General features: G+C 38.9%; 1 protein-coding gene across 1 annotated transcript in view; it reads left to right on the plus strand.

Moving 5' to 3' along the window:
• The window catches only part of FARSB (phenylalanyl-tRNA synthetase subunit beta), an 88507-nt gene that overhangs the window by 11523 nt on the left and 58327 nt on the right, over positions 1 to 18657 (plus strand). Inside the window, exons 5-11 of the mRNA XM_089669489.1 lie at positions 1135 to 1250; positions 6671 to 6821; positions 11564 to 11672; positions 12229 to 12299; positions 14041 to 14102; positions 15894 to 15945; positions 16399 to 16460. Of these exons, the coding sequence (XP_089525615.1) occupies positions 1135 to 1250; positions 6671 to 6821; positions 11564 to 11672; positions 12229 to 12299; positions 14041 to 14102; positions 15894 to 15945; positions 16399 to 16460 (623 nt within the window). The remainder of the gene's footprint in view (positions 1 to 1134; positions 1251 to 6670; positions 6822 to 11563; positions 11673 to 12228; positions 12300 to 14040; positions 14103 to 15893; positions 15946 to 16398; positions 16461 to 18657) is intronic.

The following is an 18657-nucleotide window of genomic DNA, read 5'->3' on the forward strand; positions in this document are numbered from 1 at the left end:
CTATATAAAGACTAGAGAAAATGGCGGCCTAAAAACTGACCCTGTTCCATATTGCTTTATACTTAGATTATCCAAGCACATTATGGGAGAATAAGGGGTAAATATGGCTATTATGAACAAGATGCATAGTTTCTCCTATTAATGTGTTTGAGAGAGGACATGTCGTATCTTCCATAGCCATTAATTTAGATTCAGACTTTAATGAATTGGACCCTGAGTTTTCACTCTGAATGTCCATTTCAAATACCAGATTATTGGGGAAACGTATTATTACTATTATTTAGGAATTATATAGCCAACTGTTAACTTTACAAAATGAAGGCAGACATTAGTTTTAATACAATTTCGGTCCAAGATGAATCAGAGGGCCCTGCTCGTTAGAGCTTGCAATCCAAGAGGGAGGACGAAGTTGTAGGTAATGCCTTTGGGGTGGTGGAGCTGGTGGAGAAAGTAAAAACAGTGTAATAGTTGGACGCAGGATAGGCTTCTTTAAAGAGGACGGTTTTCAGGGATCGCCTAATGATGGATAGATTAGGAGATAGTCAGACTTATTAGGGTAAGAAGTTCCATAGGATGGGAAAGGCTCAGAAGAAGTCCTGGAGGCAAGTATGGGACCAGATTAGTGATGTAGCTGGGGGCAGAGTTGTGGATGGCTTTGTAAGTTGTTGTTAGTATTTTGACATTTTTTGTTGGGTGAACAAAAGCCAATGGAGAGACTGGCAGAGAGGGGTAGCAGACACTGAACGGTTGGTAAGGTAGACTTATTGCCCCATTATGGATGCAATGTCTTCTGTTAAGGAAAATTGAGAGTCGGCTCTAGTGGATAATCAGTGGAATAAAATGTGCTGCTGCAGGCACCAGTTAGCGCATCTTTGCTATTTTCCATGCTTCATTATTTGGCATATTCTAATTGTGGGTTGTATGTTAATATAGCTTTGCCATTGGTTTGTGAACGTTTTGCATTTTGACTGTGTACATAGATGCATCTGTACAGTGTTCAGCTGAATGTTTAGTTTCACAGTTTTTCTTTAACTTCACTCACATTAATAAATACTATTACCTGAATATAACCTAATGTAATAGTTATTTAAAAAGTTGAATATATTCATAATCCTTTCATATTTTATGTATTAGACTGCTGCAGTACGTCCCTATGCAGTGGCTGCTGTTCTTCGCAACATAACCTTCACTCAGGACCGATATGAGAACTTCATTGATCTGCAAGATAAGCTTCACCAGAACATATGCAGGTAGCCTGCTTTTTCACTTGCTTACCTCCGTCCTCTCTGAGTCATTACAATGGATGTAAATGTCATAGCAACACCATGTACAGACTGAATATTATGAACATCTCTTATGTTATTTTGTGTAATCTTATAAGAAGTATTTGTTCTTAACAGATCTTGTTTTAAATAGTTTTCTGTTAATCATATAGTCTTGGCATCCTTTTCCATCAGTTACACATACTTGTTTGCTGCTTAACCACCTTAATACAGGGCACTTTTACCTCCTTCCTTCCCAGACCAATTTTTAGCTTTCAGCGCACTCTCACACTTTGAATGATAATTACTCAGTCATGCAACACTGTACCCAAATGAAATTTTTGTCTTTTTTTCACACAAGTAGAGCTTTCTTTTGGTGGTATTTAATTAGCACTGTTTTTTTTTATTTTTTGTGCTGTAAATTAATAAAGACCAAACATTTTGAAAAAAAAACACATTTTTCTTCGTTTCTGTTATAAAAGTGTGCAAATAAGTAATTTTTCTTCATAAATATGGGTCAAAATGTATACTGCTATGTTGCTTTGGTAAAAATAATCCCAATCGGTGTGTATTATTTGGTCTGTGTGAAAGTTATAGAGTCTACAAGCTATGGTACCAATCATTAAAAATTGAACACACCTGATCAAACCTGATGTACTGACGGCCTTTCTAATTTCTTGAGACCCTAACATGCCAGAACAGTACAAATACCCCCAAATGACCCCTTTTTGGAAAGTAGACATTCTAAGGTATTTAGTAAGATGCATGGTGAGTTTTTGGAGCCTGTAATTTTTTTCCCACAATTCTTTGGAGAATTAAGAAAGTAAATAAAATTTGTTTTTTCTCACACAACTGGTATATTAACAGCTTATTCCTCTCACTCAGCATATGCATACTCTCAGCTTCCCCCCAAAATACATTCTGCTGCTCCTGAGTATGGGGATACCACATGTGTAAGACTTTTCCACAGCCTGGCCCCATAGAGAGGCCCAACATCCAAGTAGTACCTACAGGCGTTCTGGAGGCATAAATTACACCTCATTTCCTGACTACCTATCACAATTTTGAAGGCCCTGGAGCACCAGGACAATGGAATTACCCACATTTTGGAAATCAAACATCCCAATGTATATTCTACGAGGCATAATGTGTCTTTTTTACATATTTTTTTCAACGTGTTTTTGGAAAATGTGGAAAGAACACAATTGTTTTTTTTTTTTACACAAAGTTGTATATTTATTAGATATTTCTAACACATAGCATGTACATATCAAGAATTACACCCTAAAAATACATTCTGCTGAGCAAAGGGTAAACAAAAAAATTACCTGTGATTTTAGTAGTGCAGTTGTCCACAGAGGAGAGCATTGGCCCAGGCAGCAAGCAGGGACATGGTCAGCGACAGCAAAAGGAATCGCCCAGGCAGCAGGAAGGAATACTGTCCATAGTCACTACAGGCAGCAGGAAAAGATATTGCCAGCACAGCCAAAGCATTGGTCCAGGAAGCAGGAAGACATGTGGTCAGCAACAGCCAAATGAGTTGTCCAGGCAGACACATGGTCCGCACAGCCAAAATATCAGTCCTGGTAGTAGGCAGGAACACAGTCCATAGTACAGGCAGCAGGCAGAGGTGTGGTCAGTTATGCAGCAGGCAGAGGCATGATGGCAGTAAGTCAGCAGCAGGCAGAAATATCAGGCTTAGGGCCTTGGTCAGGTAAGACCTGGGCAAGGGTAGAGGCTTAGTCCCACCCAATCTCTTCGAAGCCTCCGAACTGTCAGACCCTTTTCCGGGAATTACAAAACCTAGAGAAAACCAAAAACGTTATTTTCTCCACTCTGAAAATCTATTCTGGAGCCCCTCACATACATGAGACCCCTGTGTTGTCTTGAATCCAACTAATAGAGTCGCAGGGCATAAAATGCGTTCAGGAGTCAGGCAAAAAGCATGGTCGATTAACTGGCCGAGGTCAATTCACGTGGAAGGCAGAAATGTGGTTGATAGTTCAAGCAGCAGGCAGAGGCATCGTCAATAAACAGTCCAAGGTCAGTCCAGGCAGACTGTGTGATAGATCCGGAAGTACTCTTCAATGCAGAGTCCTGGCTGGGAAGAACATTGGGGATAGTAGTACTGGGTGTCACTTCGAATTTGGTTACTGGAACATACATAAAATTTTTTGGGGGGTTGTGGCCTGTGTGGGTAAGAGGGAGGATATCGGGGAAATGCCTCTCATGGAGTCTAGTCCATGAATCGGAGCGAACTTGTTCAGGGGCATGGCCATGCGGATAGAGAAGGGCTGTAACAATATCCTCTTGATACTTCAGGTAGGTTAGGGATCTTTGTGTGTACTTAAAAAAGATGACACAGGAATCGTACAGGTATAAATGAAACAAGTAGATGGCAACCTTTTTATACCAATAGAGTGATCTCTTGGTGGCTAAGTACGGCTGTAACTTCTGGTCATTCATATCCACCCCCCGACCCCCCATGAACTGGTTATAGTCATTTATGCATTTTGCCCTCTGGACGCCGAGACCATCATGAATGGAGAAAAGGATATAGACATCTCTTTTCTCTTTCCACTTTAGAGCTAGGATCTCTTCATTCTGCAAACTGGCTGTTTCACTCCGTTTTAATTTTGTAGTGACCAATCGTTGTGGGAATCCTTGCGGTTAGCTCGTGCTGTCCCACAGGCCACAGTTTTCTTCAAATAGAGATGGTGGAATAATGGGAAACTTGTGTAAAAATTATCTACATTCAAATGGTAACCCTTCTCAAACAGCGGTTCTATAAGCTGCCAAACAGTTTTGCCACTTATCCCCATATAGGTAGGGCATCCAGGGAAGTTTGGCTGGCTGTCCTTTCCCTCATAAATCTTGGAAGTTGTAGGTATATCCCATGGCCCTGTCACATGCCTTGTAGAATGTTACTCCATATTTGGCCCGTTTGATGCCAAGCCTTCCAGTAAAGTGGACTAGGGATTCATCCACACAAATAACACTTTAAACCTGCACTGAGAGGAGTATGGGGATTGCTACTGTTTTCCCAATTTCTACATCTACAAGTTTCCTAGGTCTGCTTTCGATACTTGGAGTTACCTACCTAGAATAAGCATGGAAGTTAGAAAGCCGAAGTAAATTCTGAACTTCTAATCTGCATACTTATTTTACGCCAGTGGCTCAGAAGGTATTGAAGCCAGTGGATCACCATGAAACAATTAAACTAAGATTTTTGTATGGAAGGGCCAGTGATGGAAGCTTTCATGTCAGTACAGGTTTCCTTTTAAATTAAGAAAAACATAAGGTGGAACTCCAGGGTGCAGAAAATAATTTGGGGAATAGCACAAGTGAAATGAGTTACCTCTTATAAGGTGCTGAATCCTTGGATGATGCTGTTTACTCTTCAAATCCAATCTTCATTGACTGAAGATATTACACATAATGCTCTTCTTCTGGTGCTGCAGCTGATAGTTCTTGCTCTCACACAGTGCTGAGATTGTGCTCTGTAGTTGCCCCTCCTCTCCCCTCATCCATTCTCAAAAAGCATTGTTTTCTCTTTACTGAATACAAGGTGCTTTTGTGAATGGACAAGGGCAGAAGAGGGGCAGGTAAATTACAGGAACTCCCCTTGTGAAACGACAAAAGGTGCAGGTAAATTACAGGATGTATCTTTATTCAATTACAGTCAGCCTTGTAGTTTGTGAAAGGAATATGAGTTTTTTTGTAACGGGAGAGGAAGGGGCAGTTACACAACAGGATCCATGCACTGTATGAGAGTCGAAACTATCAGTAGCAGTTCTGAAAGATGGGTGCTAGTTTCTGGCATCAGGGAAGATAGGACTTGTACAATACACTACAGCCATCTGATCATAGATACTCCCCCACAGCTATTACCTTTCGTACCACCTCCCTTTCCCTTCAGAATGTATTTTCTAAGAGCAGGGACCTCCATAATACTTCAGTTTTAAACTATATTGTAATTGTACTGTCTCCTTCTACTTAGTCAGTCGCACCGATTAGAAAAATAGTTCCTGCACTACTTTTGCCGATTTGGGGTGTGACTGGCATACACATCACTTGAAATTGCACGATTTCAAAGTCGGATCTAGTGTGAACCAGGGCTTAGTGGTAACTTAATTTACTTGTTTTACTAAATAAAAAAAGTTTTGCGTCAAAGTTAAAGTAAATGTTAAAAAATAACATATCATATCTATCAACTCACACTGAATTGCTGCATTTTGTTTTTCTCCTCTTCTCATTTTTAATTTTTAAAGCAAATCTGTCAGTGTCAGGCTTATTCAAAAAGCACAGTAGTTGACAGCAACCAGAGTTCATTTTTTTTAGGTTGCAGCAAATTGCTCTTTGGCTTTCCTCTTTCCAAATCTTTAACCACTTCCTGTCCGGACACTTTTACCCCCTTCCTGTCCAGGGCAATTTTCAGCTTTCAGTGCTATCACACTTTGAATGACAATTGCGCGGTCATGCAATACTGTACCCATATGAATTTTTTACCATTTTTTTTAGACAGATAAAGCTTTATTTTGGTGGTATTTATTCACCGCTGGGATTTTTATTTTTTTTACTATGTAAATGAAAAAGTCCAAAAATTTAAAAAAAAAAGTGGTTTTTTTGCAAATAAATAATATTTCATCCTAAATCTTGGCCAAAATTTATTCCGTTATTTTTTTAATAAAAAAAAAAAATCCAAATTAGTTTATAACCAAACATTATAATTTTTAAACATTTTTTTTTACATTTTTATTTTATTTTTTTTTATATTATTTTTTATTTTTATTTTTTATTTTTACATACTGTCACCCTAGCAGTACAGTGTCACCATGGTGACACTGTACTACTTGTGGGGGGTGATGAAGATTTTTTTTTTTTTTTTTTACACTGATTGCTTTTACACCCATATAGGATGTAAAAGCAATCATTTCTCTTTCTCTCTGTCTGCATTCTTGCAGTCATTGAGAAATACTGAGTGAGCTGTGATTGGTCACAGCTTGTCACATGGTACAAGGCTGTTGTGAATAGCCTTGTACCATGTGACCTCTGTGATCATTCACAGATTTCACACGTAGTAAGCAATGATGTCACAAGTGACATCTTGCTTACTACTTTGCATGTGATCACTGATTCTCCAATCAGTGATCACATGACCGGGACCTCGTACAGAGGTCCCGTCCGACGATCGGTGTTTCACTGTGTCCGGAGGACATAGCGGACACCGGATCGCGGTGGTGCGCGCTCCTAGGGAGCGCGCACAGCTAGAAAAGGCGGGTGCCGTTTAGGAACGGCAACCCGACCTTGGACTGCCACCGCCCTGCCGTTTATAAACAGCAGGCGGACGGCAAGAGGTTAATTGGTAAGATGGTCGTACTATTTACATGTTTGTTTCTTTTTAACAGGAGAAGGACACTGGTCGCAATTGGAACTCATGATCTAGACACAATAAAGGGTCCTTTTATCTACACTGCTAGGCCACCAACAAGTATCAAATTCAGACCACTGAACCAAAATAAAGAGTACACTGCTCCTGAGGTTATGGAATTGTACAGGGTGAGTAAAATCTTTCTAATTTTGGGGGATATTTTACATATACTGTATGAATTGATAACTCTATCTAAAGCGTATCTTTGCTGTGGTTTGTTTTCAATGGGCTAAGTATCACTAACTTGCTTCTTATAACCAATGAGGAATGACAAATAGTCTCTCCATCTGTTATCTGTAATTTTTCTTGCTGACTTTTATAAGGAAAACAGTGTTTTTAATCTGCTAAATAGGCAATTTTCCCAGGGGCATACTGTATACAGGATTACACTCCTTGGAAGCATAGAAATATTTAAAGCAGAACTTTACAATTTTGTAGTGGGTGGGCTATTGTCATAATGTGCAAACGCGGACTGTATACTTTCTTTTTAAAATGCTCTCCTTAAGCTATGCAGCATCTGGCATTCCCTTTGTCGCTCCATCACTGTTCCAGCTGACAACTTTTGCTACTCTTCATCTTCTGGGTCCAGCTTCTGGTATGTTTGCGGTTAGGCAGCCTTTGATGGTGTAACTCCTAAACATGCACAGAATATACCCAGTAGTACATAGCCCAGTGTATGTGCCACAGGCTGTATATGCTAAATTAAAAAAAAAACTGTTAGAAGCAAGGCTTTGCATGTTTCTTCTGCCAAAAATATTCTACTGTCTAGTTTTATTATTCTACTTTAGTTTTGCTTTAAAAGCTAAATTTGTCCTTTTTAACGCTTTTGCTGCCAGGCACTGCGCTCCATTTTTAAACTCAGGGGGCCAGACCATTTGTGCAGTTTTTCCATTGCTTTTTTATTTTTCCATTACAGATTTTAGAGTTTGTAAAAGTTCCCCCAAACCATTTATTTTCTAAAAGCACATGATCAGTAGAATAAAAAGAAGGTGCTACTGATTTTTAAGGCCCCGCGATATAAACAATATGTTCGCTAAAAATGCACTAAAATCATTATTAGCAGATACAAAGCAAATTTTACAAAGTTCCCGCTAAATTCCTACTAAATATAAAATCTTAACCTGTATTGAGTTAATAAATAAACATTTTTCAATTTTAAATTGCTTCTTTTTGCAAAATGGTGAAAATCAAACATACACAAAAATGTAAATAGTCACATCTCTCTAAAAATCTAGAGGTTTTCATTTACAGCTTTCAGAGTTAGTAAAACCATATATTTTGTAAAAGAACACGACCAGTAGGATAAAAAGAAAGTGCTGCTGATTTCTTTTAGGCCCCACAAATTGCTATTTAAAAAAAAACAAAAAACACTAAAATCCTTATTTGCACACAACACTACAACGTACTCTACAAAATTCCTGCTAAATTGATGGGGTCTACTAAAGCGTACGTCCATGGAGAGCCGTGTTTACCTGCACTGGGATGCACAGGTGTTTTGTGTATCCCTGTTCAGGCAGTCCTATTCACATCAACTGGGACACAGCAGCTGCATGGACAGATCTAACATCTGTGCGGGTGTATGTCCATGGCCCCATACGCAAACGGTGTGAGTTCAGTGACATACACCCACATGGATGTCAAGTTGGGAGCAGAGGCTGTCTTGATATAGCCGCTGCACCTGTATTGATATGGATAGGACTGCCTGCACAGGAATACATGGAACACCTGTGCAATTCAGTGCAGCTGTCAGTCAGCGATCAGTATCCTTTCAGGAAAGGAAGGGGGCTAGTAACACGTTTACCAGCCCCCCCCCCCCCCCCCCCCGCTTTCTGGAAACACGTTTACCAGCACCCTCTGCTCTCCACGCTGACAGCAGGCAGGGTAATGAAGAGTTAGAATGGGGTAGGGGCATTTTAGTTATCGACATAGGCAGATGGAGGGGCGGGAGACATGGGGCAGAGAAGCGGCGACAGGGGGAGGTGGGGGGGGGGGGGTATGTCACATAGGTAAGTAGCTCTGATCAAAGCTGTTAGTTTTTTTTCAGCAGTGTCTGTTGAACAATTCTACCATAAGTTCATGGTCACTGTGCGGTGTACAAATCTGGCCAGGTAGAAGCAGTGCTGTAGGTCCGTATGCCGTACGGACCTGGCAGCGAAAGGGTTAAAGAAAATTACTATGATGTCAAGAGGCCCCAATAGTGTAAAAATACCCCTCCTGCTGTTTCATCAGTGGCTGAGCTCAGCACTGCAACAACAGGGGAAGGGGGTGCATATTGCATTTGTTCCTGTGACACTTGGGGGTACTTTTTTGTCAGAATGTGGCAGATCTGTCATGGTAGTATTTTTGCCAGTCTTGGGGAAAATAGAGGTTGGCCTACAGGTAATGTCATGTAAACTAAGCTCCATTTTTCTAAGCTGGGCCATGTTTGTTTGACAGTACAGTCATTTATTTTTAACGGTGAACATAGCCTTTAGGCTGAAGAATTTTGCTTCTCCCCAGTCTTAATTTTTAAGTCCTGCTAGGTAGTAAAGACCTCCATTTTGTATTCCACTACTAAAAGTGGAAATGTCAGGCCAAGACAAGTATGTGGTATCGCTAAAGAGATCCTTTGTTTTAGAATTGTCTACACCTGCCCTACAAAATGGTAAATAGGTTAGCAGATATAAATGTTTAATGGGTAAGCCTGCACAGCTATATTAAGATTACATAAGACCAGCGGGGACTGGTTCTCTTAAATATGTACAATACAGGATTTGTTGCTTGAAAAACACATTTGTTTCCTTTCATGGTTTGGTTGTGCACTATTTATTACACAGAGTGTTTTTGCTTTTTTTTTTTTTAAATTTCTTCGTTCCTATTCATTATAGAAAATGTTTGCTTATTCACCCTGGTATGGATTGCCCTTAAGAATAGCATATTTATTATAAGCACCACTAAATATGTACATTATATTTCCAACCATCCCCTATGTTTTTAAATAACTAAAATTTCTTAGACAGGTCTGTTTTACATTTATTAACTGAATTGATAAAAATCTGCACTATTATGATGGATTTACTTTTAACAAGAAAAAAGTGTGTGTGTATATATATATATATATATATATATATATATATATATACACACATACACACACCCTGTTCCAAATTATTATGCAAATTCTATTTAAGTGTCACAAAGATTAAAGATTTTGTTTTTCAGTTTAACTCATGGATGGCATTTTGTCTCAGGGCTCTTTTGATCACTGAAAACAATCTCGGAGACCTGTGATAATTAGATTGGCAGGTGAGCCCAATTTAAGGAAAAACTACTAAAGGAGGGTGTTCCACATTATTAAGCAGAGCACCATTTTCAAGGAATATGGGAAGAAAAAGGATCTCTCCGCTGCCAAAAAGAGTGAAATAGTTTAATGCTTTGGACGAGGTATGAAAACATTAGATATTTCACGAAAACTTAAGCGTGATCATCGCACTATTAAGAGATTTGTGGCTGATTCAGAGCACAGACAGGTTCGTGCAGATCAAGGCACATTGAGGAAGATTTCTGCCAGATCCATGCATCGGATCAAGAGAGCAGCTGCTAAAATACCATTACATAGCAGCAAACAGATATTTGAAGCTGCTGGTGCCTCTGGAGTCCCACGGACATCAAGGTGTAGAGTCCTCCAGAGTCTTGCAACTGTGCATAAACCTTCTATTCGGCCACCACTAACCAATGCTCACAAACAGAAACGGCTGCATTGGGCAGAAAAATACATGAAGACTAATTTTCAAACAGTGCTGTTCACTGATCAGTGCCATGCAACCCTGGATTGTCCGGATGGATGGAGTAGTGGATGGTTGGTGGACGGCCACCCTGTTCCAACAAGGCTGCGACGTCAGCAAGGCGGTGGTGGAGTCATGTTTTGGGCCGGAATCATGGGAACAGAGCTGGTCGGCCCCTTTAGGGTCCCCAAAGGTGTAAAGATGACCTCTGCAAGTATGTGGAGTTTATGACTGACCACTTTCTTCCCTGGTACAGAAGGAAGAACTATGCTTTCCGTAATAAAATCATCTTCATGCATGACAATGCACCATCTCATGCTGCAAAGAATACCTCTGCATCAATCGCTGCTATGGGGATAAAAGGAGAGAAAGTCATGGTGTGGCCTCCATCCTCCCCGACCTCAATCCTATTGAGAACCTTTGGAACATTCTCAAGCAAAAGATCTATGAGGGTGGGAGGCAGTTTACATCCAAACAGCAGCTGTGGGAGGCTATTCTGACATCTTGCAAACAAATTCAAGCAGAAACTGTCCAAAAACTCACAAGTTCAATGGATGCAAGACTTGTGAAGCTGCTATCAAATAAAGGGACCTATGTTTCAATGTAACGCGGCCTGTTAAAATGTTTAAAAAGTTAAAATGTTGTTAAAGGTTTGATTGAAATAGCTTTTGATTTCAGTAAATATGCTGCAAACACAACAAATGACAATTTTCAGTTCTTTACAACCTATAAAGTGTTTTGAAACTTACTGTGCGGAATAATTTGGAACAGTGCATTGTAAGTGTTTTATGTTTAAAAAAAAACACTGTTATCATTAGGAGGTTTGTTCAATAAAATGTGAATTGTACTCTTAATAGTTGATAACATGAGAATTATGCTGACTGTTATTTACATCAATTATTTAGGTAAATGAGAAAAATATAATTTGCATAATAATTTGGAACAGGGTGTATATGTGTGTGTGAATATATGTGTATATATATATATATATATATATATATATATATGTACACACACACACACACACACACACACACACACACACACTATAGTGTAACACCACTTGTTTTATATGTTGTTAGAATATTTTTTCTTATCGCCCGCAGACTGACAGCCACCTGAAACATTTTCTGCACATCATTGAAGATAAACCAGTTTACCCTGTCATATATGATAGTAATGAGATTCTACTCTCCATGCCACCTATTATCAATGGTAACCATGTTTACATCCTAATTCCTGTAAGAGTTTGAAAAGTAGTTTAAAACTGGAAACCTGTACATACAGAAATGTATACGTTTTAATTGCTGACCCCTTATGAAAATGCCAGTTGCCTGGCGTGTGGCTTCAGTCCTTTCAGTATTACTAACTTGTAACAAGCATGCAGATTAGAAAAGTCAGTGGAGATCTGATAATTTGCTTGCTTTCAGGTCAGTGACTCAAAGTACAGAAGCCATTGGGCTAAGTAGAGAACTTGCATTTTTTTAAAGAAAAAGTCACAAGTGACAGAAAACTGTATTCTATAAATAACTGCACTGCTTGTCTTTTTATCATGCAGCCAGTTTAGCCTTTTTTCCTCCCTAGGTTAGATGATTACACCAATTGTAGCGAGGGTTGGATTTAACCATTGAGCTACAGGATTTCAGATCGAAACTACCAATTAACATATGTGCTGAGAGTCCTCCTAGGACATGTTGATAAAAGACACATTCATTGTTATGCCAACTTTTTTCTGTCCTCATAATTTAGATTTGCTTTTTGTCTCTTTCAGGGGATCACACAAAAATCAGCTTGAATACTCATAATGTCTTCATAGAATGCACTGCCACAGATCTGACAAAGGTGATGGAGAGCTCAAATTTCTGTTACTTACAAGGAGAAATATAGGAACTGTAAGACTAAGTTTAGTGTTTTGGTTGGGGAGGCATAAGAAATGCGCTGTTGAGCCACCTCCCAACCGTTCCCCCTTAAGTTGCAGTGGACACGGGTCCATGGTCACAATACTTCAGACTTGCGGCAAAATCTACCTAACATGTAGCAATCAGCTGGTGGCAAGCCCTCCGAATGTGCCACATTCAGGGGAATGGGGAAGCGATGCAAACGCCCTGCAAACATCTGCAGTACATACGTTTGCGATGCCTTTGTCAGCAAAAATGGTGTTAAAATAGGTGGTAAGGAGAAGGAGGTGTCATATCACCTCACTGCCTGTCAATCGCTTTTGAAGCACGTAATGGGCTTCAGATGAGAGGTAGAATTAGACTTGCCTAATTTCTGACCTTGATCTTGTAAATGCTTGCTGCATACCTGTTCTGCATTAGGCAGTAAATCAGCATGTCAGCCAGGAGTACAGCAAATTTCAATAATAGGTCAGTAATGGCAGAACTGGGGATTTCTCTTACACCAGGTTTCTTTAAAACTGGCCACACACATTTCAACCTGTACAATCTTCTTTGGATTTTTAAACCATTATGGATGCCCTTGTAACGAGTTAAGTCTCAAAGACTTACCCCACCTTTTGTATCATGTTACATGTTACAGCTGCATTTGGGGTGTAGCATGTTGCTGTGCAACTCCCCCAACCCCCCAGTCCCCCATGACAGCTTGGTTCTTCTCCCCCACAGATGCTGTCACTTTTGAAATCGACACTCTTCAGTCATGCACCCACAGTCCTGCCTACCACTGCGGCCCTTCTCAATGGAATGCAAGTGCAGTAATCAGCAAATTCCTAGCCCATTGACACTTCCTCCCTTATTTGTACTGAAAGCTTGTTCCTAAGTATGGACAAGGAAGATGGAGGAAGAATCTGAAGGAGCCTGGCATTGCACCTGCGATCAACTGATAAGGGGTGTAATGCGTTGCAGGCTCCTGTGAAAAAAATAATAAATTCATATTTTTTCCTGCAAATTCCTGTGCATTCATTTTTTTTTTTTTCAAAGGTGCGTTTAGGCTTTATTAACATTGCACATAGTTTCTACCAATAAATTCTAATATGCATAGCTTTATATACCTATTTGTACAGTAAAACTGGTGATGAAAACAGTGACAGTCACATTCCTTATTTCATGTTCTCTGGAAAGAAAAGATAAAACATAATATGTCACTATAAGCAACAATTCTGCTTTTGCAAACATTTTAATTGTGTTTTTTCTAAATATCACCCTATTCCTGCTGTAGCCACCTGTAGATTTCTGTCATTCAGCCTTGTAGGCCAAAAGGGAGAAATTTGGCGATTTATTTATGTATTTATTTTTTTCTTCACTATCTATGCTAAATGACGTGCATGGAGGAATCTGCATTGTCTGCTATTGTTTGCGGCAGCCGGATCTGTCTGAATACCCAAACAGTGCCTGCATACAATAGGATGTAGTCACACTTCCTCCGACAAATTTCAGTCCAACACAGTCGATTTTTCAGTCCACTTTTGTCAAACTGAGTGCCATCCATGGCTCTAAATTTGGTTGATTTAGCAGGAATTTGTCTAAAATTTAAGCCATGTTTGTCTACCTTTTAATGTTCACAAATATTTGAACAGAATGCTTATTAAGCTATATATTAAATTGGATTAATCTTTCATATTGTATAGGCTAAAACAGTCCTGGATATTATGGTCACTATGTTCAGCGAATACTGCGATGAGCCCTTCACGTGAGTAAAATATGCCAAAGGATTGCTTAACCCAATTTAGACTTCTGTTACTTTTAGCTAATTGTGAAATATTTGTACAAAGCCTCGTCAGCAGTTTGTGGTGTGATTTAGGCAATTCCACTCCCCTGACAGATCTCTGAGACGCACAGACAGCTGCAATAACCAGTTCTAAAACACTAAGGAGAAGAGCAGTTGTGTCAAATGTCAAAAATAAGCCACAGGCCAAACAAATGTGCATCTTACTGGAAACCCTGTTAAAATATTGAAAATTTTGCATGCTTAATGGATATGGTAACAATGTTGACTTTATGTTTAAAATATTGCAGTTTTGTTCACTCTTCCCACCTGCATCTAAACCCACAAGTTACACAGTATCTACCCATTTTTTAGGAAGTATTATGCTTACAGTGCCTTGAAGAAGTATTCATACCCCTTTAAATTTTCCACATTTTGTCATGTTACAACCAGAAACGTAAATGTATTTTATTGGGATTTTGTGTGATAGACCAACACAAAGTGACACATAATTGTGAAGTGGAAAGAAAATGATAAATGGTTTTCCAAATTTTTTATAAATATCTGAAAAGTGTGACGTGCATTTGTATTCAGCCCCCTTTACTCTGATATCCATAACTAAAGTCTAGTGGAACCAATTGCCTTCAGAAGTCACCTAATTAGTTAAATGGAGTCCACTTTGTAATTTAATCTCAGTATAAATACAGCTGTTCTGTGAAGCCCACAGAGGTTTGTTAGAGAACATTAGTGTACAAATAGCATCATGAAGGCCAAGGAACACACCAGACAGGTCAGGGATAAAGTTGTGGAGACGTTTAAAGCAGGATTAGGTTATAAAAAAAATATCCCAAGCTTTGAACATCATCCGAAACTGGAAAGAGTATGGCACAACTGCAAACCTACCAAGACATGGCCATCCACCTAAACTGTCAGGCTGAGCAAGGAGAGCATTAATCAGAGAGGAAGGCAAGAGGCCCATGGCAACTCTGGAGGAGCTGCAGAGATCTTCAGCTCTGATGGGAGAATGTGTCCACAGGTCAACTGTTAGTTGTGCACTCCACAAATCTGGCCTTTATGGAAAGGTGGCAAGAAGAACGCCATTGTTGAAAGAAAGCCAAAAGAAGTCCCATTTGCAGTTGTTGAGAATCCATGTGGGGGACCCAGCAAACGTGGAAGAAGGTGCTCTGATCAGATGAGACCAAAATTGAACTTTTTGGCCTAAAAGCAAAGCACTATGTGTAGCAGAAAACTAAGACTGCACATCACCCTGAACACACCATCCCCACCGTGAAACGTGGTGGCATCATCATGTTGTGGGGATGTTTTTCTTCAGCAATGACAGGGAAGCTGGTCAGAGTTGATGGGATTCATGCTTTCTTTTTTCATTCCTGAGAATGATTAGTGTATGCACGTCTGTCAGCTAATCATGCCTAATTAAGCACTGTGCAGGCACTGTTACTTCCAGCCTTGTCTTGGGCACAAAATTGGAATGGCACTGGCCCAATCACGTTTGATATTTTTTAGAAAGAGAAAGTCTGCAGAGGTCTACAAGTGCTCATAGAGATCATCTGCTCATCTCTCAGTCCAGCCTAATCCACTGCAGTGCTGACGGTGGCCTTATGCAAGCTTTACTTATGTGCATCATACATACCTGGACACTTCATGCATATTGCTCTGTTATGTGGATTATAATATGTACTGCACCACATGTCCAGCTTTTCTTTTGTACTGTATTTCACAGGTTTTAGTTATTTGTACCTGTTTGTTTGTTTACAGTGTTGAAGCTGTTGAGGTTATTTATCCAGATGGAAAAAGCCATTTCTATCCGGTAAGAGGTCATTCTGTTAGGTGGACATGTTTTAGCCTTGTGCTAATATAATCTGAAATCTCTCTAATACATGACATCATCAAATGTATTTATTAGAGAGATTACAATTAGCAGCAGGGGCACTCACTTTCTGCACCTTGCTGCAACTGACCCCTGTGGGAGTTTGGCTGTCACTATTATTTATCCCAAAATACTTGTGTTTGCTGTATCCTTGATATCTCTTCATTTTCTTTCTGTTATACTGAACATGTATTCTTTTTTATCAACTTCCCTTTTTATTATTTTTGCTCATTATTATACTCCTGTGTAAAATAATTCAGCAAGTTCTTTAACTTCTTCAGTATTTGCCTGTGGGCTTATGATTTTCTCCTGCACTGTCTCCTGGTCAGTAATTCTCCATCATTAATTCCTGTACAGCTGAGCTGTTTTTTTTTTTTTTTTTTTTTATTGCAGGAACTGCCATACAGGAATGAAACTATCTCTGCTGAGAAGATGAACAGTAAGATTGGGATCAAGTAAGAAACATCAGAATTTATTTTGATGTCACATTAGTGTACAGTTAGTATTTAATTTTTTTTTTTTTAAAACAGGAGGCAGATCTTTTCTTTTGTATGTCTTAAGAAAAATGGTTGGGTCCTCAAACGAATTAGGTCATACTATTGTGTACTTTGCTTTACAGATAATTGAATAAATAAGTAAAATAAACAATGTGCGCTATCAATCTTGCAAATCAGCTAATAAAATAGAGCTGCTGCAATAGGTGATCCCACACTTAAAACATATATAAATAGTGTTGCTCTAACTCATATAAACATAATAGTCCATAAACAGATTCAAATGTGATGGTTCAATCAAAATATGAAATATAAATATAAAGTGCTTGAATGGTGAAAATCAATAAAGTGCTTGAATGGTGAAAAATCAATACGATGTGCTCTGGATAAATAAAGCCTATTTAAAAAAACACAGTGATCCACCTTGACTTAGTGTTCCTTCACCTCAAAATATATATGGATGGCCGCTCACCTCCTACCGTGGACCCATAAATTAATACAGGTAAACCAAGCATGGTAATTCCAAAAAGATGCTAGATGGATGCAGAGAGCTGATGACAGGCACCCCTTCAATGACCGTATAAATGGGAGTCTTCTCAGCTTAGCTCCACATATAGAAAGAACAGAGGACATCTCCCATAGTGTAATACTGTTTTTTAATTTCACATAAAATAGTTCGATAGAAGCAGTAACAGATCGACTTGTAATTTAAAATTCCCACGCCTTAAAAAGCCAGCAATGATGTCACTAGGTTCCGCCCCATGCGGTACACCACCAACCACAAAGCTCTCTGCAGCCATCTAGAGCATCTTTTTGGAATTACCATGCTTGGTTGCCCTGTATTAATTTATGGCTCCAAGGTAGGAGGTGAGCAGCCATCCATATATATTTTTAGGTGAAGGAACACGAAGTCAAGGTGGAGCACTGTGTTTTTTTAAATAGACTTCAGTTATCCGGAGCACATCGTATTGATTTTTCACCATTCAAGCACTTTATATTTCATATTTTGATTGAACTATCACATTTGAATCTGTTTATGGACTATTATATTTATATGAGTTAGCGCAACACTAGTTATGTATGCTTTACAGTTAATTGCAATCATATAGGGAACACCCTGAAAAACTTACTTAACCACAACAATAAAGAATAAAAAAAAATACAAAATGTGCACCAGTTTGCTGCAACAAAATACTAAATCTTTATTTATATACCAAATTTTATCTTATCAAGATAAGCAAATTGAAATAACACTTGAAATATACCTAGTCACATGCAGAAAAAGCCACATTCTATAGAAAGTGGTGTATCCCCAAATGTAATGTTGCACTTCCAACCCATTGAGGTTAATTTACTAAAACCAGAGAGTGCAAAATCCTGGTGCAGCTGTGCATGGTAGCCAATCAGTTTATAACTTCAGCTTGTTCAATTAATCTTTGACTAAAAAAACTGGAAGCTGATTGGTTTCTATGCAGCCCTGCACCAGATTTTGCACTCTCCAGTCGAGTAAATCATTCCTATTGTCACAGAGTGATGGGCTAACTTAGAGCTTTCTCTCTTATTAGTCCAAACTAATGTATTTATATATTATAGTAGGCTTTATGTGACTTGTATTTGATATTATATTAGTCACCAGAGGCTCAACTCAATGAGGATTCTTGCTTCTAAACCAATGTTTTAACATTTGCCCAATAAACCTCTATCATGTTGCTAATGAGAAGCATTTCAAGGCAACATATTACCAGTTTTGTTTCATATTACTAAACTGCAAATACAGATGTAATATGAACCTCTCATTATATGCCCTGCTGAGTTATAAAAACAAGAACAATTGTTTCAGTGTAGATATATAATAAAGGAACATTCCCATATGGGTGTCAAAGAAGCCAAAATTTCCAGCATTTATAAATAAGTTATGTGTCTCAAAGGGGCCCATGCTTAAGATCCATATATAGATGATTGATCATAGGCAGTCTATTACACAGTTAAAGGGTTATAAGGTCAAATGGGATAATAACCAATTCTCTTATCCTGCTGTAAATGACAAAGATCTTTATGGCCTATAAAGATATATATTCATATGATATCAGTCTACTGCTGCTTCATCATACTCCAATTACAAGCTGGGGGTAGGGAACTGGCATGGCTTTATTAGTTT

The sequence above is a fragment of the Staurois parvus genome, unplaced genomic scaffold (assembly GCF_062004578.1).
Source record: "Staurois parvus isolate SC_StPar_1 unplaced genomic scaffold, SC_StPar_1.0 ptg000078l, whole genome shotgun sequence".
NCBI classification, from domain to species: Eukaryota; Metazoa; Chordata; class Amphibia; order Anura; family Ranidae; genus Staurois; species Staurois parvus.